Source organism: Cynocephalus volans, chromosome X (genome assembly GCF_027409185.1).
Source record: "Cynocephalus volans isolate mCynVol1 chromosome X, mCynVol1.pri, whole genome shotgun sequence".
Taxonomy (NCBI): Eukaryota; Metazoa; Chordata; class Mammalia; order Dermoptera; family Cynocephalidae; genus Cynocephalus; species Cynocephalus volans.
Window position 1 is genome coordinate 48,928,112 of NC_084478.1, and position 26,548 is coordinate 48,954,659.

The 26,548-nt window shown below is 37.8% G+C and overlaps 1 protein-coding gene across 1 annotated transcript in view; it reads left to right on the forward strand.

Moving 5' to 3' along the window:
• LOC134367978 (cilia- and flagella-associated protein 47-like) overlaps positions 1-26,548 on the forward strand; it is a 1,412,159-nt gene that overhangs the window by 1,105,080 nt on the left and 280,531 nt on the right. The window contains 1 exon segment of the mRNA XM_063084614.1: positions 247-375. Within this exon segment, the coding sequence (XP_062940684.1) occupies positions 247-375 (129 nt within the window).

A 26,548-nucleotide genomic window follows, 5' to 3' on the forward strand; every position in this document is an offset into this window, starting at 1 on the left:
GCTAGTAGAAGCCTTGAGTGAATAAATCTATGACCTAAATAAGGTATTATGTGCTGCAGAAAGTTGTTTGTGTTCGTAATTCCTAAAATTGGCACATGGGGAATTAGAGCTCTTGATGAATGTATAAAGAGAACATGCAAATGTTTTGTAAAAAGGAAAAAAAAAATCATATGCAAAGTAGTTAAAATTTTGGACTTATACTTGCCTGACATTTTAATTAACATTGTAACATTTTGTTTTTTAAAGTCTTCCACTAAAACCACGCCTGTGAGTTCCTGTACACCTAAGGAAAAGTGTTCTGTTGTTATAGAGATGACTAAGTTTGAAGCCTTCAGTAAAAGGGCATGGACAGATGTATTCCTTCAGATATACAAGGTATCATTTCCACTCTTGTTTGTTGCTGTTTTGGGGTTCAATCACATGAATAGTACATTAGTTAAAGTACTGACAATGCTGCTATAAAAGATTTAAAAACCTAGTGGCTTAACTGAGATAATTATGTTTTCTTTCTCATGGAACTGTTGAGAAGTGAGTAGTTCAGTTAGTGAAGTATCTCTTCCATCTGCAGTAGTAGGCTTTCATCTGTGGATCCAATTTCTCCTAACAAAGAAGAGCAGGTAAAGGAGTAGTGGAGGGTAAGGAGATATCTTTTAAGGATGTCATCCCAAAAATTCATCATTTCCATTTATCATTCCTTTGCATAGAACTTAGTCATTATCAATAAGAAATAGAGGCTAAGAAATATAATCTCTAGTATGGATAACTACATGCATATTCTGGTATTAAAAGGATGAACTAAAGAATTGATTCTAGTGAAAATTATGGTGTCCACCTCTAATATGCAGTAGACTCCTGCAAAAAAGTTATTCTGGATTGTTATTCACTAGGATTTGTTATAGACGTCGGGAGAAAATCACCCTTGGAGACTGATATAGGAAATGAGAAAAAGATTTTATTTTCCAGCGGCTGGGACCACACCAGCCAATTCAGGGTGCTGCAGGGGGGTTGCCTTTGTTCTCACTTTTTAAAGCTACAAGCACGGCAACTCTGTCCTCACCTCCTGCACTGGGAGTTAGTAACCAATGCAAGCAAGTTAACAGTACATAAGCTAATTTTGAAATTAGCGGAGCTCCTCCCATCCCATCCCCACTCTCCCACTTAACTTTTACACAATGCAGGGGCTATCTTAACTGGCGTCAGTCCTGCTCTTAAAAAAGAGGGCATTACTTCATTCCCCACTGGTTTTAAGGGGATTTTTTTAAGCGAATCTTTGCTTAAGGGTCAATATCTGGTCCCCAATTTATGTGTTCCCAATCTTTTAGTGGGATTTGATCATATTGGGAATGGAGAACCAGTAATTTGACCTCTTGCATGCAGGACCAAATTAAATTGAGGAGTTTGTTGAAAAGGCATGGTCCCAAGGTTATTAGCAAGAGGAGAATTATTAGTAGTCCCATAAGGCTAGAAATTAAAGTTGTTAGCCATGGAGAAAAGTTAAACCAGGATTCAAACCAGTTAGAGGACTGTTCTTGTACTAAGTCCCATTGCCTGATGCATTATCGTAACCTTTTCATGGAGTCTTCAATGACTCCAGTATGATCTGTACATACACAGCACTTTTCCTTTAATGCCAAACAGAGTCCCTCTTGTTGTAGAAAGCGGAGGGTTATAGAATTTGTCAGCTCATAATCATTAGTTTTTATATATAGTCCTTGGTTTTGCATACCACCAAGTGTAAGTTTAGGCTTTCATCCCCATGGGCAGAGTCTGTCTTTGTTGATTTCAGTCAGATTCAGAGACCTAACAGTTTGGTTCACAGACCTAGCCTTATTGTTTTATTCCCCCCTGAGAGATTTTATCCTCCTTATTCTTAAGGTAAAAGGGGCTGGAGGTCTCTTTCTTCTGAAACTACTTCCTGCGGACCATGGGCATAGTCCCTGCCTGAATTTTGGAGGTATAAAATCTCTCATTGGCTAATCTAGTGATTTATACGGACTTAGTTCCTCTTAGGAAAGGTTGGGTTGGAATCCTTGGGTTATCACTGTCTTGACATGGAACTGAAGCCTGGAAGATACAAGCTTTACAAACAGATAAAAAAACACAGAGCTAGAATCAGATAACAGGCATGTTAGTGTTTCCTTTTTTGGGCTGAGCCCGTGGCGCACTCGGTAGCGTGCTGCGCTAGCAGCACGGCGTCGCTCCCGCCGCCGCGGGCTGAGCGCCGGTCACGGGAAAAAAAAAAAAAAAAATGAAAAATAATTTTTTTCTCTAAGTTTTTCAAATTTCTCAAAGGTATCTATGACAGGACTAATTTATTTGCAAAATAAGATTAGTTTTTGGCCAGATTATTTGCATAAAGTGCAGCAAGAGTAATGGCTTATCATATAAGTTTTTTTTTTTTTTTTTTGAGTTGGCTTTGCTGGGACATTTATAAGGAATCTCAGATTAGATCTTTAAATGCCATTCGGGTCTTAGGAAGCCAAGCCAAGGATTTGACTTACTCTCTCATTACCTGTGTGAGTTGGGTGAATTCCTCTCTTGTGGAAGTCCCCAAAATTTCAAGGTTCTGGCTTGTCAGAAAGTTACATTTTTACTTACTGGAAGACCAGGAACCTTGTAATTATGTAGACAAGGTATCAGGCCAGTCTCTCCAAGGGGCTTTTTATTGGCTCCATAAAAGTGTCAACCTTAATTCCTTAAGAGAGTCTGGTCATGTCTGAAGGTATGATATTTCAGTCAAAGCCTTGGTAAAATAACCAGTGTTTCCAATTGTGTCCTGTTACAAAAAGAATAGATTCTTATTGAACTTATGCAAATAACTGTATTTCCGTAAAACAACTTGTGAATAGTTTTTTTTTTTAATCTTGTAGGAATCAAGTAGAGAGAAAGGTAAGTGTTTTAATTTTTGTTCATAAACATATATTTTAGCAAGCTGTTATACCTTAAAAGGTTGTCTTAAATCTAGAAAACAAAACATTAAGAGAATCAGCAGTGTTTCAAAATAAAGAAATTGTAAAAAACTATAATTCCTTGTAATTAGTCTACCAATTAACTTTTGTTGTTTTGACCTTTGTTAACAATTTCACAAACCCATCAGTTTCTTTATTAGAATTTTGGAACTTCAGTTTAAAGCTATGAACTGAAAGTTTGTCGGAAGCTGTACCTATAGAGTTTTTTTTTTCCAGGAAATACTTGAAGACATAACATTTTAAAATTATAATTAAACCAAGATCATGACCAGTAGCATTTATATAAAGACACAGATATTTAAGAACTTTACAAGATTTTGGAACACATATCCATAACACCTTTAGTACTGACAATGATTTCCCATATAGTCTAATTTATTAAATAAGCCAATTAGCTCTGATACATCTTTTATATATCCTTTGAGAAGCTCCAGGGCCCTTGGAATTCCTTAAAGTTATTTTAAACTTTCATAATTTAGTGTTGGAAAGCTGTTTTAAATAACAAAAAGCTTAAAACACTTAGTTGAATAAAATCACAAATTATTACAAAAAGTAAAACCAATGTGACAAAGGGTTTTAAAGGCAGAGAGCACAAGAACTTATCATGATAAAACATGAAATAAGCTCTCTAGGCCAGTCATCTAAAAGACAAAGAAAACTTTTTACAATTTTGTATTAAGAGAAATCAAGTGTTTTTTAGAAAATCTGGTTGTTGCTTTACAGGAGAGCAAGTTCTAACCCTGTATTAGAATACTTTTGACATTAATTTTTAGAAAAACTCACACATAATTTGTTTTTAAATCCAGTTAATTTTTTTACTGTAAAACCCTTTTAACAAACTTATATACCTAAACCATTATCAAGACTTACTCAGACATTCTGTTTTTGTCCTATACTTCCTACTTTCTAAATAGCCAGTCATTTTACTCTAGGACAAAAATACACTGTACCAGATGCTATCTTACATAAAAATTATTATTATTTTTTTCTCTCTAGCCCCTCCAACCATAACCATATCCCCACATCCATAGCCTTCTTTAAATTACCTCCTTTTACATACTTGTTTCTTTATTATCAATGTTAAATTGGCCTAATTTGTCTAAAAATTATATATTAAAAGGGTTTTTTTTTTATTTAGTTTTTTGGTTTTGGCGGGGTTTACAACTTAAAAACCTCTAACAAAGGCAAATGTAGTCCTGTTTGATTAGTAAACCCAGGCAACAATGTGTGGTGATAAGATACATTCAGGTTAGTAAATAGGTGTCCATTTATCAGAGCAAATTATACAAAGCCCAGTTTGAGTCTTAGCTATTTCTACCAAATAAGTATTTATGGTTTTTCCAGCCCCAAAACTTGGTTTATTAAGTAGTTCCAAAGGTCTTTAACAAAGGTTAAAATTATGAGGCAGCAATCTTGAGTTTCCATGAGTTATAGAAAATACCTTCTATTATCAGTTATTAATATTACAGGAAAATGTTTAAGAAAGAAACCAAATTTTACTTTTTGTACCAGTGCACTCCTAATATTACAGCTAATTTTAATAAAAACTTATAAACAAATCTAATTGTTAAGATGCCCCAACCCCTTCTGACCTTAACATATGCATTCTGCTTCTGTACAAATCGCTTGCTAAAATAAATGGGGGAATAAACAGTAGCATGGCCAACGCCATTTTAGGCGACTCTGCCATCTTAGCCTGAAAAGTCCCTATGGGGTATCCAGGGTGGGGAGGGGCTACAGGGATAACCACAAAATTAGCTTATGTATCGCTGGCTTGCTTGCATTGGCTAAATTGTGTCAGGTGTGAAAAATTCCCGCCTAGCTAAAAATAAAAGCTGCGAGAGGTTTCAACTCAGGCCTGCGCACTTCGATTGGCCTGCATAGCCCTGGCTGCCAGAAATAAACTCTTTTCCTTTTCCTATCACCCGGTTCTCATGGGCAAATTTCTTTTATCCATCGGACGTTGGCCATAACGTAATCTCAATGAAGTTTGATCACACAAGATTATTATAAACTTTTTACTAGTTTTTATAAGCCCTTTATTTTTAATTCAGACAAAAAAGACATTTTTTTAACAAAAACCATATTACCTTTGTTTTTAATAGCCTTTACCAAAGTGTATTTTTTTTAAAAAATTCCGTTAAAAAGTTTTAATACCTTAGTAGTTTGAATTATGCATATTGACTATAATTGACTCATTAGCTCCAATTTTCCAGTAACAAACCTGTGAAGCAAACAACTTTGAATTGTTTTATATTAATGTTTGTAGATAAAAAACTATTTCTAACTTCTGAAGAGACATGTTTTTAATTTTAACAGATTCAAATATTTGGGTTTTTTGTATCATATAAAAACAAAACATTAAAATATAAACATAAACTTATATAATAATTAATGTTTTAGTATTTTATTAATATAACAATTTAAGATTTCAAATTCCTGAGAAGCAATTTGAAATTACAATTTTATTTATAAGCACTTAACTCACTTATATTTATCTAATTTTTACATCAAGCTACACCTTTATTAATTAATATGGGTTTTGTTTAAAATGTTAATGAGACAGATAAAATAGAAAACTTACTAGTTCAAAAAGGAGAGTTGATTTTAAATTGCGTTTCTGAAAAATGCCAAAGCTTATCTTTTTTAGAGAAAGCAAGGTAACAAATTTACATTGCAAAGAGAAGTACCTGGGACTTTTCAAGGAGACAAATTTACATTGCAAGGCAAGTATGCAAGCCTTTTCAAAGAAATGCAGAGAACGTTTTTTTTTTCTAGCCAGATGAAATGGAGCAAATCTTCCCAAATATTTTGCTGTAATTTAGCTGGGTACTTGATTTGTTGCACCTTGGCATTGCCTTTTCCCAGTGATCTTAAGGCCAAAGGCACAATTTGCATCTTGTGACCCCTAAGTAGTAGCTTGAAATGCATCCAGAAATAGTTGCCATATATAACAGACAAAACACTCTGCATGTGCACAAACATACATCCCAAAGAGACGTCTCAACCAAATTAGTTAGTCTAAGTTGTAACTTGTCTTACTCCACACCTATGGCACCAATCAATGGCATGGAATAGGGGGCATCTGTGGGGTGCATGCCAACAGGATTGGAGGGGTTATTCAGATTTCTGGTACTCAACTAAATGTCTAACCAAGCAAACAAAGAGAAAAGAGGAGCAGTGGGATCATCCAGTTCAGCCTAGTCCCAATGGGCAGGGCCAATCCATTCCATTAACAGTAATTGATAGAAGCAGTTCTCCCCACTGTTTTCAGCACAAAGAAGAAAATTACCAACCAGATTTAAATCAGAAAAACAAAGCCTAGCCAGGTGCCCTCCAGGGTGCACTTAAACAGAAGTGGATACAATCCAACCAAACAGAAAGAGGGCTCAGAAAATCAGAGAAAGATAAAGAGAATAAAGCATTTCCTTATCAGAATTTAGGTCAGGGACTCCAGGAGAGATCTACCAGCGGCAGAGACATGGGAGCAAAATATTCCCAGTGGCCACTTGCCTCTTGCAGCTGGGGTCCTCTCTGGTGCCCAAAGCTTTCCAATTTTTGCCAGTAATTAAATTAGGCTCTCAGATTCCAGTGTCATAACTAGCACAATAAAGGTCAGAAACACAGGATGGCAGATACTTATCATGCCTCACTATTACATTACATATGACCACAGTTAAAGACATACAAAGCTATAAAATGTATATGCACACCCAGCAACACACAAGAGACAAAGACAAGTGGCCACAACAAATTTCCAAACAATTCCAAACCAAAGGACCCGATGATGTCTCATGGGAGTCCTGGACTTGGGAAGTAGTGCTGCACCCAGCCTTCCACAAAGTCCCTAAATCAGAGCTCTGATACCCAAATGCAAAACAAGACTCACAACAACATAAACTCATGAGGTTAATATAAAGACAAACACAAAGACAATACACAAGTTTGGCCACCAAGAGAGGCCACCAAGTGGACCGCAGTGACATACTGCTGGGTCTGGGGAAGAGGCGTTGCAACTGCGTCCAGTCTGGCCTGATCCCCCACCAAAAAGAGTTGACTCACCCAAATGTAGAGGCACTGGAAAATCCTAAGCTGGCCAGCAGAAGATCATGTGCCTCTGGGGCTGAGGAACGCCTTCTCTGTAGCTCCCCCCCTAGACTTCTAGTGTGAGAAAATGGTGGGGTTGGTCCCCAAGGGGTAATGGACATCCTGGACAAGCCCCCAGATGTTATAGGCATTGGGAGAAAATCACCATTGGAGACTGATATAGAAAAAGAGAAAAAGATTTTATTTTCCAGCGGCTGGTACCGCACCAGCCAATTCAAGGTGCGGTGGGGGATCGCCTTTGTTCTCGGCTTTTAAAGCTACAAGTGTGGCAACTCTGTCCTGACCCCCTGTGCTGGGAGTTAGTAACCAATGCAAGCAAGCTAACAGTACATAAGCTAATTTTGCAGTTAGCGGAGCTCCTCCCATCCCATCTCCACTTTCCCGCCGAACTTTTACACAATGGAGAGGCTATCTTAAGTGGCATCGGTCCTGCTCTTAGAATAGAGGGCATTACTTCAGATTCATACAATGGTAGGTGAGGTCAGGTTTTGATGAAATTCTCCAATTAACTTAATGCCAAATTGCATTTATGTTTAGATTAATATAGCATTAATTATGCCTTTACACTGTATCACTTTATTGCATACATAAGTCCTGGTTTCAGCCTGATAATCATTCTCTAGGTTTCCAATTGTGGCACTATAGATCTTGTCCATCAAGACCAATGGAGGCTTTTGCTCTGTCTTCACACTTGGCAACCACAGATGAGTGAGGTGTAGGACTGAGAGTTAGAACAAGGAATAAGTTATATCGAAGTGAGAATTAATTACTCAATGGAAAGGACAAAATTAAGTGAGTACTAAGTGCAAGACTCTGTAATTACATGTTTTTTTTAAAAAAATGTGATCTTATTTAATCCTTACAACCATTAATCTCTAGTTTAGAGATGAGAAAATTTAGGCTCACAGGCACTCATACTTTCTTCCAAGAAGATCACATGAATTTGGCCATATCAGCAATGTGATGTAACTAGTGCTTATTTCTTCCTTGTTCTCTGCTGGGGCCCAGGAGTTCAGGGCTCTTGTGCTGCCCTACAGCAGTCTAAAGATTCTATTGCAGGCAGCCATCCAGACCCACCCTCTGGAGAATTCCTTCTGCTGCATCATTCCGACTTGCTCCTTCTGTCCTCCTTCTCTTCCACCAGTGACCTTTCCTATGTGTCTCTTGATGAGGGTCAAGAGGAGAAATCCTTCCTTTTCTTGGGTAACTTCCAGAAGAAGGTATGAGGGTATTTGGCACTCTCAGCCAAACACAGGTTTGAAAAAAAGACATTTGCTTTTCTTTCTTAACTCCAGGCTGCATCATCTATATTCTTGCCCACTGATAAAGAGGAGCAAATCCAAAACAGAAAAGCAGAAAATGCACTCCTCTATGGACAAAAAAACATAATCTTGGCTCATGAATTTTATTCACTCACTTACTAATTTCTTTTTTCGTTTGTTCTTGTAATCATATGTAGGTTTTGCTTGTTTAATTTATCTTTCCCAACCGACTCTCTCTGTGGATTTAGAAACCATGTATCACTTCTAAACTCAGAACTTAATAGACTATGAGGTACACAGTAGATGCACAATAAATATTTGTTAAACGAAGTTATTCGGCAACTATTGTGGTCCAGAAACTATGCCAAGCTCTGGGAGTGTAAGAGTAAAATTTATGTAATGTGTCTCCTCAAGGGTTTTATATCCTGAAAGAGGATACAAGCAACTAAACAAATAATTCAAGGAAGTATGACAAATGCTATGACAATATAAGCCACCAAAACTATTGATGACTGCACATAGAAAATAACCTAAATGTCTTGTTCCTTGGGGAAGTCTTTCAGGAAGATCAATTTAAACTTAGCCTGCAGGAATGACTAGGAGTTTGCTAGGCAAGGTGTGGTATAGGTTAGAGAGATAGGTAACATAATTTGTGTAAAGAAGATCTGATGGAGTTGGGATGTGTTGTCCCCGCCAAAACTCATGTGGAAATTTGATCTCCAATGTGGCAGTGTTGGAAACTGATTGAGTCATGGGGGCGGATCCCTCATGAATGGATTAATGCTCTCCCTGGAGAAAGGGGGATTAATGAGTGAGTTCTCACTCCATTAGTTCCCACGAGAGCTTGTTGCTTAAAAAGACCCTGGCACCTTCTCTCTCTCTCTTGCTTCCTCTCTTGCTTTCTCTCTCTTGCTTCCTCTCTCTTGCTTCCTGTCATCATGTGATCTGCTTGTGCCCGCCCCTGCCTGCCACTTTCCACCATGAGTAGAAGCAGCCTGAGGCCGGTGCCAGATGCAGCTGTCCCAGAATCGTAAGCCAAATAAACCTCTTTCCTTTATAAATTACCCAGTTTCAGGTATTTCTGTTATAACAACACAAAACAAACTAAAACAAGATCATAGGTGGGTTTTATTTGGGGGTGGGGCAGCCAGATATTTTCAAGACAAAGAGAGTTCAGTGTCAAAAAGCCTTGAGGTTACATAGAACATGGAATTTTCTGAGGAATAAACAATATGCTGAGAGTGAGGGGGGCTTAGAAACATTAGATCATGGTTCACTTCTGTTAAAGAAAAATTTTTCAGTGACACTTGTTGAAGCACAGTAAGGCAAACTTTATTCAGGACCATCACAGCCAGGAGAGATTGGGCTCAACTCCAAATACAACATGGGCAAGTGGGAATTTATAGCCAAGGAGTAGGGTGGGGGTCAGTGGATGGAAAATTAGCAAGAGATAACATCAGGAGTAAGAGGGGGATTCCGGCTAAACCCTACCTGGCAAGATTCTGGCTGAAAACTAGCCAGGGTGAGCAGACACCACGTGGGGGATGGTGGAGGATGAGGACTCAAAGTAGATATCTAGGCTAATCAGATATCAAGGGTAGTTGTCTAAAATAGCTATTTTCTTGCATTATATTCCTAAATCACAAAACTGCTGATGGCTAAATAATGGGTCATCGAAGCATGAAAGGTGAAAAACAAGAACAGAAATGCTCAAACTAAGGATGCTATTCTAAATGTAAATATAAACAGGGTTCCCATGTGAATACAAAGGATGACATTACATGTGCTAAAGAAAATGAATGTGATATTTTTGCAGAAATCTCTTGGAAAAGAAAAAGGTGATCAGAAACAAATATGTGAATAAGTGAATCAATTTGTTTACTTATTTGTTCCTAGTGTATTATCTGTTATAAAGTTTTGGGTTTTTTTTTAAATAGTGGAGCAATTCTATCAATTTTTTGGTATGTTTGAACTAAAAGCAGTGATTTTCCTTATTAAACATATTTTTACCAAACCAATTCAAAATCTGTATATAATATAACAAAATTAGAATATTTATTGCTATATTGCTATAGGTAAGCTAGACACCAAATCTACAGTGGCATTTTTCAGATTTCTCGTGCATTACCTTAGGTATCCAGTACAGTGGTGACCACAGGACTCAATGAGTTATAGACCTGTTTCCCCTCCAAATGGTGCTCAGACACTCAGACTATTTTTTAGTTTGTAATAGTTTTTCATCATTCTCTTGGTTTATGACAATTACCTCTCTTGCCTTTCTTTGCTATTATCAATGTGCTTGCTTACAGTACTTCTTTATCCTATTACTTGTAATTTTTTGTGAGTGGCCTAAGAAACTATATATCCAGCCTTATTAAAATTTTCTGTAAAATTAAAGCAAATAGGCTTTGACTTAAAGTGCACAAACAGGTTTTCATAAATTAAGTGGAAGAAAATTAACTTATAGACTTTGAAATGTCAAGAATTGTAGCTCATAGTATTTACATATGCATGAACTATGTTTTTGGAATGTGTACTTGCTGGCTTTCTTCTGTGAGCTTTTTCTACATAGTTGAGATATGGATAGGTGAGTTGTTACTGCATGTGCTCTGGTTTTTATCTTTATTATAACGTAGTCAGAATCCATATTAGATATAATTTTCTGAAATCCACTTTGGTCAGCCATAATTAAAGATGTTGACATATAAAATCTTGACAAAGAGGTATAACTGCTTTGTCCAGTATACTATCCTCATTTGGACTCTCAGTTTACTTGGTTTTCCGATAAATTTATTCCTATAAATTCTTTGAGTTACTGGTGTAAAGACCCTCTAATCAAGTGTTAAACCATCAAGCACCCTTAAATCTAAAAGAAAGATCATAAATTGGCTATTGATTTCTTTCTGGTCAACATAGGCCTATTGAAGATGGTTCTTCAGAAAAAAAAAAATACAGAGGTTTTTATGGGCAATTTAAAGACAAAAATTATTATCTGTTTTTTATGCTACTAGATAAAAATAACACTTAATTTTAAAAAGTTGTCATTGAGAAACAATAAGCCAAATATAATAGCAAATTTTATATGGAACTGGTACATATGAGAGTGGTGGGATAGCACTCAATACATGTAAGTATATACTATTAGTAGTAGTTTTGTCATTGTGATTTTTAACTCTTCAAAATGCCCTATAGTGGCATAGTAGGATAGCCAAGGACTATATTCCATCATGGGGCCAATATATTAATGGAAGGGGTGTTGTCACTCACATTTCTTGAATCAGATCTTTAACAAAAATGAAGGACACATCCAGATAACATTTTGTGAGGGCAGGAAAGAATTTCCTGAGTACAGATCGCTAAAACTGATTTATGTAAATTTCATCCAATAGCTGGCAAAGCTAACAAGGCATGATAGCCTCTGTAATCCTCATTTCATTCCTTCTCCCCCAGCTTTGTGTGGTTTTGTGGTTAAGCAACAAAAATCACATCTCACTCAAGGCCTATTTGAATTTGCATGCAATGGAGTCTTGTACTTTGTATGTGTTTTTATTCTTCATTTCATTTTTCTAGCAATTTATTTTTAGAGCATTTTATAAAACTATCATTCTGCAGCAAAGTGAAAATTAACAGGTCTTTCACCACTGATGGTTTCAAAAGCACTACTAAAGAATTAAGAACTCAGGGTGGTGGCTCTTTCTGTATTAAAAGTTCCATCCATGCTTCACGTGACTCCATCATTAAATCTGTATTCTTATCAAGGGTGATTTGCAGGTTTTCTCTCATTTGCAGAGTAAAGTTGACAGATGACAGATGAATCCTGTGCCAACTTAGGGTATTAGCTCCAAACATCTCATCAGCTGTACTCAGATGATTCATCATTTGATATTCCCTGTAAAAGGGTGAGGGTCCTTTTCACAGGCTTTTAAATGTATTTTTATAGTATATGACGTTTGAACCTTATGAGTTCTAGATTACATAACTTCCAGAATGAAAGAAGAAGGCAGTTCCATTACACTTCTATCAAAAATGCTAAAATGATGCAATTCACATTTATAGATGGCTATTCTCGCTGGACAAAGTCAGATAAATATCCAACATTCAGAAATGGATTTTTTAATGACATTTTGAAATAGTTCCCATAGTGGCAAAAGAAGGAACAGTTTTGGGACCCTCACATGTCCCAAAAAAACACAATAAAATTATTTAAATAATTTTTAAACTGTAGCTACTTGAGACACTTGAGAGCATAGATATGTACTACACAAAGAAATTAGCATTTTACCCAAGTTGAAATTAATATGTGCTGATGAGAAGAATGAATATTCTGAGGTTGTTGGGTGGAAAGTTCTGTAGATATCTGCCAATTCCAATTGGTCTAGAGTCTTGTTTAGATCTTGTGTTTCTCTACTGATTCTTTGCCTAGATGATCTGTCTAATATTGACAGTGGGGTGTTCAGGTCCCCTGCTATTATGGTATTAGTGTCTATTTCCTTCTTTAGGTCTAATAGTGTTTGTTTTATAAATCTGGCTGCTCCAACATTGGGTGCATACATATTTATGATTGTTATGTCTTCTTGATGGATCAGTCCTTTTATCATTAAGTAGTGTCCCTCATTGTCTCTTTTTATGGTTTTTAGTTTAAAGTCTATTTTGTCAGATATAAGAATAGCTATTCCAGCTCATTTTTTTTTTCTGTTTACATGGTAAATCTTTTTCCATCCTTTCACTCTTAGTCTGTGTGAATCTTTATGGGTGAGGTGGGTCTCTTGTAGGCAGCATATAGTTGAGTCCTCCTTTTTGATCCAGTCAGCCAGTCTGTGTCTTTTAATTGGGGAATTTAAGCCTTTTACATTAAGAGTTGTTATTGAAAGGTGTTGATTTATTCCTAGCATTTTATTGGTTGTTTGGTTTTCTTAGGTGTCTTTTATTCCTTGCTTTCTGATTTACTGTTTGGTTCCTGTGTTTGTTGGTTCCTTAGGTTGTAGATAGCGTTTTTGTTTGCTTGTTTTCTCTTCATGAATGCCATTTTTATTATACTAGTGGGTATTGATTTTTCTTGGGTTTTTATGGCAGTGGTAGTTATTTTTCAAGAACCAAACCCAGTACTCCCTTGAGGATTTCTTGTAAGGGTGGTCATGTGGTAATGAACTTCTGCAGTTTTTCTTTGTCTGTGAAATATACTATTTGCCCTTCATTTCAGAAGGATAGCCTTGCAGGGTAGAGTATTCTTGGCTGGCAATCTTTGTCTTTTAGTATTTTGAAAATATCATCCCATTCCTTTCTAGCTTTTAGGGTTTGTGATGAAAAGTCTGATGTTAGCCTGATTGGGGCTCCCTTATAGGTGATTTGACGCTTCTCTCTTGCAGCTTTCAAGATTCTCTCTTTGTCTCTGAGTTTTGCCAATTTGACTATGACATGTCTTGGAGAAGGCCTTTTTGGGTTGAATACAACCTCAGAATATTCATTCTTCTCATCAACACATGGATCATTCTCCAGGATAGATCACATATTAGGTCACAAATCAAGTCTCAATAAATTCAAAAAATTTGGAATTATCCCATGTATCTTCTCAGACCACAATGGATTTAAACTAGAAATTAATAACAAACGAAACTCTGGAAACTATACAAACACATGGAAATTAAACAGCATTCTACTTCATGACTTATGGGTCCAAGAAGAAATCAAGCAGGAAATCAAAAAATTTATTGAAACCAATGAAAACAATGATACATCATACCAAAACTTGTGGGATACTGCAAAAGCAGTATTGAGGGGAAAATTTATTGCATAAAATGCTCACTTCAGAAGAATGGAAAGATGGCAAGTGAACAACCTAACACTTCACCGTAAAGAACTAGAAACACAAGAACAATCCAAACCTAAAGTAAGCAGATGGAAAGAAATCATTAAGATCAGAGCAGAACTGAATGAAATTGAAAACCAAAAAACAATTCAAAAGATCAACGAATCAAAAAGTTGGTTTTTTGAAAAGATAAATGAAATTGACAAACCATTAGCATGGCTAACAAAAAAAAGAAGAGAGAAGACTCAAATAACCAAAATTAGAAATGAAAAAGGCGATATTACAACTGATTCATCTGAAATACAAGGAATCCTTCGAGACTACTATAAACAATGATACGCCAACAAATTTGAAAATCTGGAGGAAATGGATAAATTTCTGGACACACACAAGCTCCCAAAACTGAACCATGAAGACGTAGAAAATTTGAACAGACCAATAACAATAAAGGAGATTGAAGCTGTTATCAGAAGGCTCCCAACAAAGAAAAGCCCAGGACCAGACGGATTCACAGCAGAATTTTACCAAACATTCAAACATGAATTGACACCGATTCTTTACAAACTATTCCAAAAGATTGAAACGGACGCAAATCTCCCAAACTCATTCTATGAAGCAAACATCATCCTGATACCAAAACCAGGTAAAGATATAACCAAAAAAGAAAACTACAGGCCGATATCCTTGATGAATATAGATGCAAAAATCCTCACTAAAATACTAGCAAACAGAATACAGCAACACATATGTAAAATTATTCATCACGATCAAGTGGGATTCATCCCAGGGATGCAAGGTTGGTTCAACATACGCAAATCAATAAATGTCATACACCATATTAATAAAGTCAAACACAAGGACCATATGATCATCTCTATAGATGCTGAAAAAGCATTTGATAAAGTTCAGCACTCATTCATGACAAAGACCCTGTGTAAGTTAGGTATACAGGGAAAATATCTCAATATAATTAAAGCCATATATGCCAAACCCACTGCCAATATCATCCTGAATGGGGAAAAGCTGAAAGCTTTTCCTTTAAGAACAGGAACTAGACAAGGATGCCCACTCTCACCACTTCTATTCAACATAGTGTTGGAAGTACTAGCCAGAGCAATCAGAGAAGAGAAGGAAATAAAGGGCATTCAGATTGGAAAAATGAAGTCAAACTGTCCCTGTTTGCAGATGACATGATCCTATATATCGAACAGCCTAAAACCTCTACACAAAAACTGTTAGAATTGATAAATGATTTCAGCACAGTAGCAGGATACAAAATCAACACACAAAAATCAGTAGCATTTCTTTTCTCCAATAGTGAACATGCAGAATGAGAAATCAAGAAAGCCTGCCCATTTACAATAGCCACCAAAAAAATAAAATACTTAGGAATTGAGTTAACCAAGGAGGTGAAAAATCTCTATAATGAGAACTACAAACCACTGCTGAGAGAAATTAGAGAGGATACAAGAAGATGGAAAGATATCCCATGCTCTTGGATTGGAAGAATCAACATAGTGAAAATGTCCATACTACCCAAAGTGATATACAAATTCAATGCAATCCCCATCAAAATTCCGAGTTTCAAGATGGCGGCGGCTGCGGCGGCTGGCGCGGAGTAGCTGAGGTGGAAAAGGTGGCCACTGGGCCTCAGGCAGCCGGGAAACTTGTGGACCTTCCTCTGGCCATCTCTTAAGGGAGGACTGCTGCTGCTGGCCGGTCGTGGGGGCACAACGCCACTTTGCCCCCGGCAGGAGAGGCTGCCTCATTTACAGGCAACAGCTTTGAAGTGTGGAGCAGGAAAAGAACTGATTCTTAGCTGCAAAAGTGAGTCTTGAAACAGGGAACACGGCGCCAGGGCTGCTGTGGATGCAGCCAGGATCCCGGAGGCTGGGGCCGCACTGAAGGCGGCCAGCTGCCCTATCCAGGATTCGAGGTTTCAGGCCGGCATTAAAGAAGACTCCTGGGAGCGCCCGAGCGGCGCCGCGACTGAACAGCCCGAGGCGGCAGCGCCGAGAACACGGAAGGCAACAAACCAGAGACAGCGAGCGCCCGACCTGGCACAGCACTGTGAGTGATCCCTGGCAAAGCTCTGTTCGGGGGGTGGATGCCCACGAGGCTCCCCGCCTGCACCACCAGGCCACTCACTGCCCCGGTGCTGCCTCCATTTTCCCAGGTGCGGGCAGCTCCGCCCTGCTCGGCCATCACTGAGCCCATTTGCTTGGCCTGGCGCGGGGCTTTCCGGACCCTGCGGGCCGACCTCCTCTCCCACTCCCTCCACGGTTCTCTGGCAGGGCTGGGGGTGTGGGGCGTCCCGACCAGTTTTGGGAGGGCTAGGAAGTACGGGCGGGCCGACTGTCACTCCACCACACCCTGGACTCCGGCCCCGGTAAACTTCCTGTTACTGGGAGGCAGTTACCATCTCTGCGACCACCAGTTTGGAAAAAAGCCTAACGAATTTCTGGTTGGGAATAGTGTGGTAGGAGAGTTCCCAGGTCTGCTTGAACCTGCCGGAGAGCAGGCTGCAGGCGGGCACTAGACTCGGTTTATACCGGGGGGATACATAGGTGAACAAGACCCGAGAAAGATCTACACAGTGCTACAAAGGCACCCAGAGAGACTGGTCGTCTGTGCCTAGCAGAAACCTGGTAGACTTCCTGGGCGAGGCGGTGCTGAGCAGGGTCTTGAAGGCCCAGCTGATAGACGAGGGGTGCAGAAGACACGCCCCAACCCAGCACAGTGTGCACAGAGGGGGGAGACGTGCGGCCAGGGAGGCGGAGACTCGACAGAAACCACACACCCAGTGGGGTCGCCACTGCACGATCTAACAGCCTGGGCCAGAGCACACTGAACGGGGAGAAGTCCTGTACAGAAAGTGAAAGCTCAACAGAGATCACACACCCTGTGGTACGTGATCCACCAGCCCAGCAGAGTACAAGCTGACCAGAAAGGTGGATCCCCGGAGAAGCCCAAGACCCGAGGCAACCACACACACAAGACACTAGAGGCCAACTGAGCAGTCACAGCGGGAGCCATACCAAATTGGCAACCACAGCAACATCCTAGTTAGTCATTAGTCTTAAACCGGTGGACTGTGAAACCCCCTGCCACAATGAATAAACACCAAAAAAAAGACACCAGAAATACAAAAAATCAAGAAAGTACACCACCAAAAGTTAATAAATCTCATACTCTAGATCCTATAGAACAAGAAGCCCTTGAAATAACTGATAAGGAATTTCGAGTGATAATTCTAAGGAAACTGAATGAGATACAAGAAAACTCAGCTAGACATCATGATGAAATGAGGAAAAGTATACAGGATCTGAAAGAGGAAATATACAAGGAAATCAATGTCCTGAAAAAAAATGTAGCAGAACTTGCTGAACTGAAGAAGTTATTCAGCGAAATAAAAAACACAACGGAGAGTTTAACCAGCAGGCTTGTCGAAGTTGAAGAGAGAACCTCTGAACTTGAAGATGGGCTGTTTGAAATAACACAAGCAGACAAAAAGAAAGAAAAAAGAATCAAGGACATTGAAGAAAATCTGAGAGAGATATCAGACAACCTCAAGCGCTCAAATATCCGAGTCATGGGTATTCCAGAAGGGGAGGAAAATGGAGATTCCATTGAAAACATATTCAACAAAATAGTGGCAGAAAACTTCCCAGGTATAGGAAAAATCACAGATCTTCAGATCCAGGAAGCTCAACGATCTCCAAACGTATTCAACCCAAAAAGGCCTTCTCCAAGACATGTCATAGTCAAATTGGCAAAACTCAGAGACAAAGAGAGAATCTTAAAAGCTGCAAGAGAGAAGCGTCAAATCACCTATAAGGGAGCCCCAATCAGGTTAACATCAGACTTTTCATCACAAACCCTAAAAGCTAGAAAGGAATGGGATGATATTTTCAAAATACTAAAAGACAAAGATTGCCAGCCAAGAATACTCTACCCTGCAAGGCTATCCTTCCGAAATGAGGGGCAAATAGTATATTTCTCAGACAAACAAAAACTGCGGGAGTTCACTACCACAAGACCACCCTTACAAGAAATCCTCAAGGGAGTACTGGGTTTGGTTCCTGAAAAATAACTACCACTGCCATAAAAACCTAAGAAAAATCTAAACCCGCTAGTACAATAAAAATGGCATTCATGAAGAGAAAACAAGCTAACAAAAACACTATCTACAACCTAAGGAACCAACAAACACAGAAACCAAACAGTAAATCAGAAAGCAAGGAACAAAAGACACCTAAGACAACCAAACAACCAATAAAATGCTAAGAATAAATCAACACCTTTCAATAACAACTCTTAATGTTAAAGGCTTAAATTCCCCAATTAAAAGACACAGACTGGCTGATTGGATCAAAAAGCAGGACCCAACTATATGCTGCCTACAAGAGACCCACCTCACCCATAAAGATTCACACAGACTAAGAGTAAAAGGATGGAAAAAGATTTACCATGCAAACAGAAAAGAAAAACGAGCTGGAGTGGCTATTCTTATATCTGACAAAATAGACTTTAAACTAAAAACCATAAAAAGAGACAATGAGGGACACTACTTAATGATAAAAGGACTGATCCACCAAGAAGACATAACAATTATAAATATGTACGCACCCAATGTTGGAGCAGCCAGATTTATAAAACAAACTCTATTAGACCTAAAGAAGGAAATAGACACTAATACCATAATAGCAGGGGACCTGAACACTCCACTGTCAATATTAGACAGATCATCTAGGCAAAGAATCAGTAGAGAAACAGAAGATCTAAACAATACTCTAGACCAATTGGAATTGGCAGATATCTACAGAACATTCCACCCAACAACCTCAGAATATTCATTCTTCTCATCAGCACATGGATCATTCTCCAAGATAGATCACATATTAGGTCACAAATCAAGTCTCAATAAATTCAAAAAAATTGGAATTATCCCATGTATCTTCTCAGACCACAATGGATTAAAACTAGAAATTAATAACAAACAAAACTCTGGAAACTATACAAACACATGGAAATTAAACAGCATTCTACTTAATGACATATGGGTCCAAGAAGAAATCAAGCAGGAAATCAAAAAGTTTATTGAAACTAATGAAAACAATGATACATCATACCAAAACCTGTGGGATACTGCAAAAGCAGTATTGAGGGGAAAATTTATTGCATTAAATGCTCACTTCAGAAGAATGGAAAGAGGGCAAGTGAACAACCTAACACTTCACCTTAAAGAACTAGAAAAACAAGAACAATCCAATCCTAAAGTTAGCAGACGGAAAGAAATCATTAAGATCAGAGCAGAACTGAATGAAATTGAAAACCAAAAAACAATTCAAAAGATCAACGAATCAAAAAGTTGGTTTTTTGAAAAGATAAATAAAATTGACAAACCATTAGCATGGCTAACAAAAAAAAGAAGAGAGAAGACTCAAATAACAAAAATTAGAAATGAAAAAGGCGATATTACAACTGATTCATCTGAAATACAAGGAATCCTTCGAGACGACTATAAACAACTATACGCCAACAAATTTGAAAATCTGGAGGAAATGGATAAATTTCTGGACACACACAAGCTCCCAAAACTGAACCGTGAAGACGTAGAAAATTTGAACAGACCAATAACAATAAAGGAGATTGAAGCTGTTATCAGAAGGCTCCCAACAAAGAAAAGCCCAGGACCAGATGGATTCACAGCAGAATTTTACCAAACATTCAAAGAGGAATTGACACCAATTCTTTACAAACTATTCCAAAAGATTGAAACGGACGCAAATCTCCCAAACTCATTCTATGAAGCAAACATCATCCTGATACCAAAACCAGGTAAAGATATAACCAAAAAAGAAAACTACAGGCCGATATCCTTGATGAATATAGATGCAAAAATCCTCACTAAAATACTAGCAAACAGAATACAGCAACACATACGAAAAATTATTCACCACGATCAAGTGGGATTCATCCCAGGGATGCAAGGTTGGTTCAACATACGCAAATCAATAAATGTGATACACCATATTAATAAACTCAAACACAAGGACCATATGATCATCTCTATAGATGCTGAAAAAGCATTTGATAAAGTTCAGCACTCATTCATGACAAAGACCCTCTATAAGTTAGGTATAGAGGGAAAGTATCTCAACATAATTAAAGCCATATATGCCAAACCCACTGCCAATATCATCCTGAATGGGGAAAAGCTGAAAGCTTTTCCTTTAAGAACAGGCACTAGACAAGGATGCCCACTCTCACCACTCCTATTCAACATAGTGTTGGAAGTACTAGCCAGAGCAATCAGAGAAGAGAAGGAAATAAAGGGCATCCAGATTGGAAAAGATGAAGTCAAACTGTCCCTGTTTGCAGATGACATGATCCTATATATCGAACAGCCTAAAACCTCTACAAAAAAACTGTTGGAATTGATAAATGATTTCAGCACAGTAGCAGGATACAAAATCAACACACAAAAATCAGTAGCATTTCTTTTCTCCAATAGTGAACATGCAGAAGGAGAAATCAAGAAAGCCTGCCCATTTACAATAGCCACCAAAAAAATAAAATACTTAGGAATTGAGTTAACCAAGGAGGTGAAAAATCTCTATAATGAGAACTACAAACCACTGCTGAGAGAAATTAGAGAGGATACAAGAAGATGGAAAGATATCCCATGCTCTTGGATTGGAAGAATCAACATAGTGAAAATGTCCATACTACCCAAAGTGATATACAAATTCAATGCAATCCCCATCAAAATTCCAAAGACATTTTTCTCAGAAATGGAAAAAACTATTCAGACATTTATATGGAACAATAAAAGACCACGAATAGCCAAAGCAATTCTCAGCAAAAAAAATAAAGCTGGAGGCATAACACTACCTGACTTTAAGCTATACTACAAAGCTATAATAACCAAAACAGTATTGTACTGGCATAAAAACAGACACACTGACCAATGGAATAGAATAGAGAATCCAGAAATCAACCCTCACACTTACTGCCATCTGATCTTTGACAAAGGCACCAAGCCTATTCACTGGGAAAGGGACTGCCTCTTCAGCAAGTGGTGCTGGGATAACTGGATATCGTTATGCAGGAGAATGAAACTAGATCCATACCTCTCACCATATACTAAAATCAACTCAAAATGGATTAAGGATTTAAATATACACCCTGAGACAATAAAACTTCTTAAAGAAAACATAGGGGAAACACTTCAGGAAATAGGACTGGGCACAGACTTCATGAATACGACCCCAAAAGCACGGGCAACCAAAGGAAAAATAAACAAATGGGATTATATCAGACTAAAAAGCTTCTGCACAGCAAAAGAAACAATTAAAAGAGTTAAAAGACAACCAACAGAGTGGGAGAAAATATTTGCAAAATATACATCTGACAAAGGATTAATATCCAGAATATATAAGGAACTCAAACAACTTTACAAGAAGAAAACAAGCAACCCAATTAAAAAATGGGCAAAAGAGCTAAGTAGGCATTTCTCTAAGGAAGATATCCAAATGGCCAACAGACATATGAAAAAATGCTCAACATCACTCAGCATCCGGGAAATGCAAATCAAAACCACATTGAGATACCATCTAACCCCAGTTAGGATGGCTAAAATCCAAAAGACTCTGAACGATAAATGCTGGCGAGGCTGCGGAGAAAAAGGAACTCTCATACATTGTTGGTGGGACTGCAAAATGGTGCAGCCTCTATGGAAAATGGTATGGAGGTTCCTTAAACAATTGCAAATAGATCTACCATACGACCCAGCCATCCCACTGTTGGGAATATACCCAGAGGAATGGAATTCATCAAGTCGAAGGTATACCTGTTCCCCAATGTTCATCGCAGCACTCTTTACAATAGCCAAGAGTTGGAACCAGCCCAAATGCCCATCATCAGATGAGTGGATACGGAAAATGTGGTACATCTACACAATGGAATACTACTCAGCTATAAAAACGAATGAAATACTGCCATTTGCAACAACATGGATGGACCTCGAGAGAATTATATTAAGTGAAACAAGTCAGGCACAGAAAGAGAAATACCACATGTTCTCACTTATTGGTGGGAGCTAAAAATTAATATATAAATTCACACACACACATACACACATACACACACAAACCGGGGGGGGGGGGAAGAAGATATAACAACCACAATTATTTGAAGATGATACAACAAACAAACAGAAAGGACATGGTTGGGGGGGACGGAGGGAGGGAGAAGGGAGGGAGGTTTTGGTGATGGGGAGCATTAATCAGCTACAATGTATATCGACAAAATAAAATTTAAAAAAAAAAAAAAAAAATTAAAAAAAAAAAAAAAAAAAAAAATTCCAATGACATTTTTCTCAGAAATGGAAAAAACTATCCAGACATTTATATGGAACAATAAAAGACCACACATAGCCAAAGAAATGCTGAGCAAAAAAAATAAAGCTGGAAACATAACACTACCTGACTTTAAGCTGTACTACAAAGCTATAATAACCAAAACAGTATGGTACTGGCATAAAAACAGACACACTGACCAATGGAATAGAATAGAGAACCCAGAAATCAACCCACACACTTACCTCCATCTGATCTTTGACAAAGGCACCAAGCCTATTGACTGGGGAAGGGACTGCCTCTTCAGCAAATGGTGCTGTGATAACTGGATATCCATATGCAGGAGAATGAAACTAGATCCATACCTCTCACCGTATAGTAAAATCAACTCAAAATGGATTTACGATTTAAATATACACCCTGAAACAATAAAACTTCTTAAAGAAAACAGCATAAACAGTTCAGGAAATAGGACTGGACACAGACTTCATGAATACGACCCCAAAAGCACGGGCAACCAAAGGAAAAATAAACAAATGGGATTATATCAAACTAAAAAGCTTCTGCACAGCAAAAGAAACAATTAACAGAGTTAAAAGACAACCAACAGAGTGGGAGAAAATATTTGCCAAATATACATCTGACAAAGGATTAATATCCAGAATATATAAGGAACTCAAACAACTTTACAAGAAGAAAACAAGCAACCTAATTAAAAATGGGCAAAAGAGCTAAGAAGGTATTTCTCTAAGGAAGATATACAAATGGCCAACAGACATATGAAAAAATGCTCAACATCACTCAGCATCCGGGAAATGCAAATCAAAACCACATTGGGATACCATCTAACCCCATTTAGGATGGCTAAAATCCAAAAGACTCTGAACGATAAATGCTGGTGAGGTTGCGGAGAAAAAGGAACTCTCATCCATTGTTGGTGGGACTGCAAAATGGTGCAGCCTCTATGGAAAATGGTATGGAGGTTCCTCAAACAATTGCAGATAGATCTACCATATGACCCAGCTATCCCACTGCTGGGAATATACCCAGAGGAATGGAAATCATCAAGTCGAAGGTATACCTGTTCCCCAATGTTCATCGCAGCACTCTTTACAATAGCTGAGAGTTGGAACCAGCCCAAATGTCCATCATCAGATGAGTGGATACGGAAACTGTGGTATATCTACACAATGGAATACTACTCAGCTATAAAAACGAATGAAATACTGCCATTTGCAACAACATGGATGGAGCTTGAGAGAATTATATTAAGTGAAACAAGTCAGGCACAGAAAGAGAAATACAATATGTTCTCACTTATTGGTGGGAGCTAAAAATTAATATATAAATTCACACACACACAAAAACTGGGGGAGGGGGAAGAAGATATAACAACCACAATTACTTGAAGTTGATACAACAAGCAAACAGAAAGGACATTGTTGGGGGGAGGGGGGAGGGAGAAGGGAAGGAGGTTTTGGTGATGGGGAGCAATAATCAGACACAATGTATATCGACAAAATAAAATTTAAAAAAAAAACCACACATACACACAAAATTAAAAGAGATAATCAATGGGAAAAAAAAGAAATTAATATATATTAAGGTCTTGAGATAAATAAAAGGTACTTCAAAAAGTTTACAAAAAGTGTTATATTATCTTTTAATTCCATTTTTCCATGAACTTTTTGAAGTACCCTTGTATAATGAGGGGGTAGATCACAAACTGTTCATCTCATCCAGAACCTGTAACGAATGCCTAATAGAGTGCCTAGTAGAGTGCCTACTTTGTGTAGCTCTGTGCTACAGTACTCTACCTATCAAACACCAAATTTTTTACTTAATATTTCTTAATTATTTTTAAATACAGGTGCGTTGCTTGATGATAAAACGTGGTATAGATGTACTGAAGGAGGTAATAAGATGCAAATATACAAAGCTTTATGATAAAAGATAAAAATATTCTAAGTTTTATGCTAAATTTGACATTTTTGTCATCTTAAAAACAGACCTCCTGAATAAGAATCAATGTCAAAATCAGTTTTGACTCTATAACATTACTTTGATTTTCAAAATTTCATTTATTTAAGTTGCATGAGCGGGTAAAGAAATGAGAAAGGCATTTCAATTCCCTGTGTTTTAAATGAATTAGCATTCTTTCTTATTTTATTTTATTTTATTTTGTCAAAATACAATGTGGTTGGTTATTGTGGCCAATTATAGAAACCTCCCTCCCTATTCCCTTTTCCCCCTCCCTCCCAACAATGTCCTTTCTGTATGCTTCTCGTATCAATTTCAAGGAATTGCAATTGTTATGTCTTCTTCCCCCCACCCCGGTTTTTTTTGGTGTGTATGTATTTATTTATTTATTTTTTGCTCCCTCAAATAAGTGAGAACAGATAATATTTCTCTTTCTGTGCCTGACTTGTTTCACTTAATATAATTCTCTCTAGGTCCATCCATGTCATTGCAAATGGCAGTATTTCATTCTTTTTTATAGCTGAGTAGTATTCCATTGTGTAGATATACCACAGTTTCCGTATCCACTCATCTGATGATGGACATTTGGGCTGGTTCCAACTCTCAGCTATTGTAAACAGTGCTGCAATGAACATTGGGGAACAGGTATACCTTCGACTTGATGATTTCCATTCCTCTGGGTATATTCCCAGCAGTGGGATAGCCGGGTCATATGGTAGATCTATCTGCAATTGTTTGAGGAACCTCCATACCATTTTCCATAGAGGCTGCACCATTTTGCAGTCCCACCAACAATGGATGAGAGTTCCTTTTTCTCCGCAACCTCACCAGCATTTATCATTCACAGTCTTTTGGATATTAGCCATCCTAACTGGGGTGGTTTTGATTTGCATTTCCCGAATGCTGAGTGATGTTGAGCATTTTTTTAATATGTCTGTTGGCCATTCATATATCTTCTTTTGGTAAATGCCTGTTTAGCTCTTTTGCCCATTTTTTAATTGGGTTGCTAGTTTTTTCTTGTAAAGTTTTTGAGTTCTCTGTATATTCTGGATATGAAACCTTTGTCAGCTGTATATTTTGCAAATATTTTCTCCCAGTTTGTTGGTTATCTTTTAACTCTGTTAATTGTTTGTTTTGCTGTGCAGAAGGTCTTTAGTTTGATATAATCCCATTTATTTATTTTTCCTTTAGTTGCCTGTGCTTTTGGGGTCATATTCATGAAGTCTGTGTCCAGTCCTACATTCTGAAGTGTTTCTCCTATGTTTTCTTTAAGAAGTTTTATTGTTTCAGGGTGTATATTTAATTCTTTCATCCATTTTGAGTTGGCTTTAGTGTATGGTGAAAGGTATGGGTCTAGTTTCATTCTCCTGCATATTGATGTCCAATTATCCCAGCACCATTTGCTGAAGAGGCAGTCTCTTCCCCAGTGTATAGGCTTGGTGCCTTTGTCAAAGATCAGATGGTTGTAGGTGTGAGGTTTGATTTCTGGATTCTCTATTCTATTCCATTGATCAGTGTGTCTGTTTTTATGCCAGTACCATACTGTTTTGGTTATTACAGGCTTGTAGTATAGTTTAAAGTCAGGTAGTGTTATGCCTCCAGCTTTATTTTTTTTTTTTTTTGCTCAGCATTGCTTTAGCTATGCATGGTCTTTTGTTATTCCATATAAATGTCTGGATAGTTCTTTCCATTTCTGAGAAAAATGTCATTGGAATTTTGATGGGGATTGCATTGAATTTGTATATCACTTTGGGTAGTATGGACATTTTCACTATGTTGATTCTTCCAATCCAAGAGCATCGGTTATCTTTCCATCTTCTTGTATCCTCTCTAATTTCTCTCAGCAGTGGTTTGTAGTTCTCATTATAGAGATTTTTCACCTCCTTGGTTAACTCAATTCCTAAGTATTTTATTTTTTTGGTGGCTATTGTAAATGGGCAAGCTTTCTTGATTTCTCTTTCCGTATGTTCACTTTTGGAGAATAGAAATGCTACTGATTTTTGTGTGTTGATTTTGAATCCTGCAACTTTGCTGAAATCCTTTATCAACTCCATGAGTTTC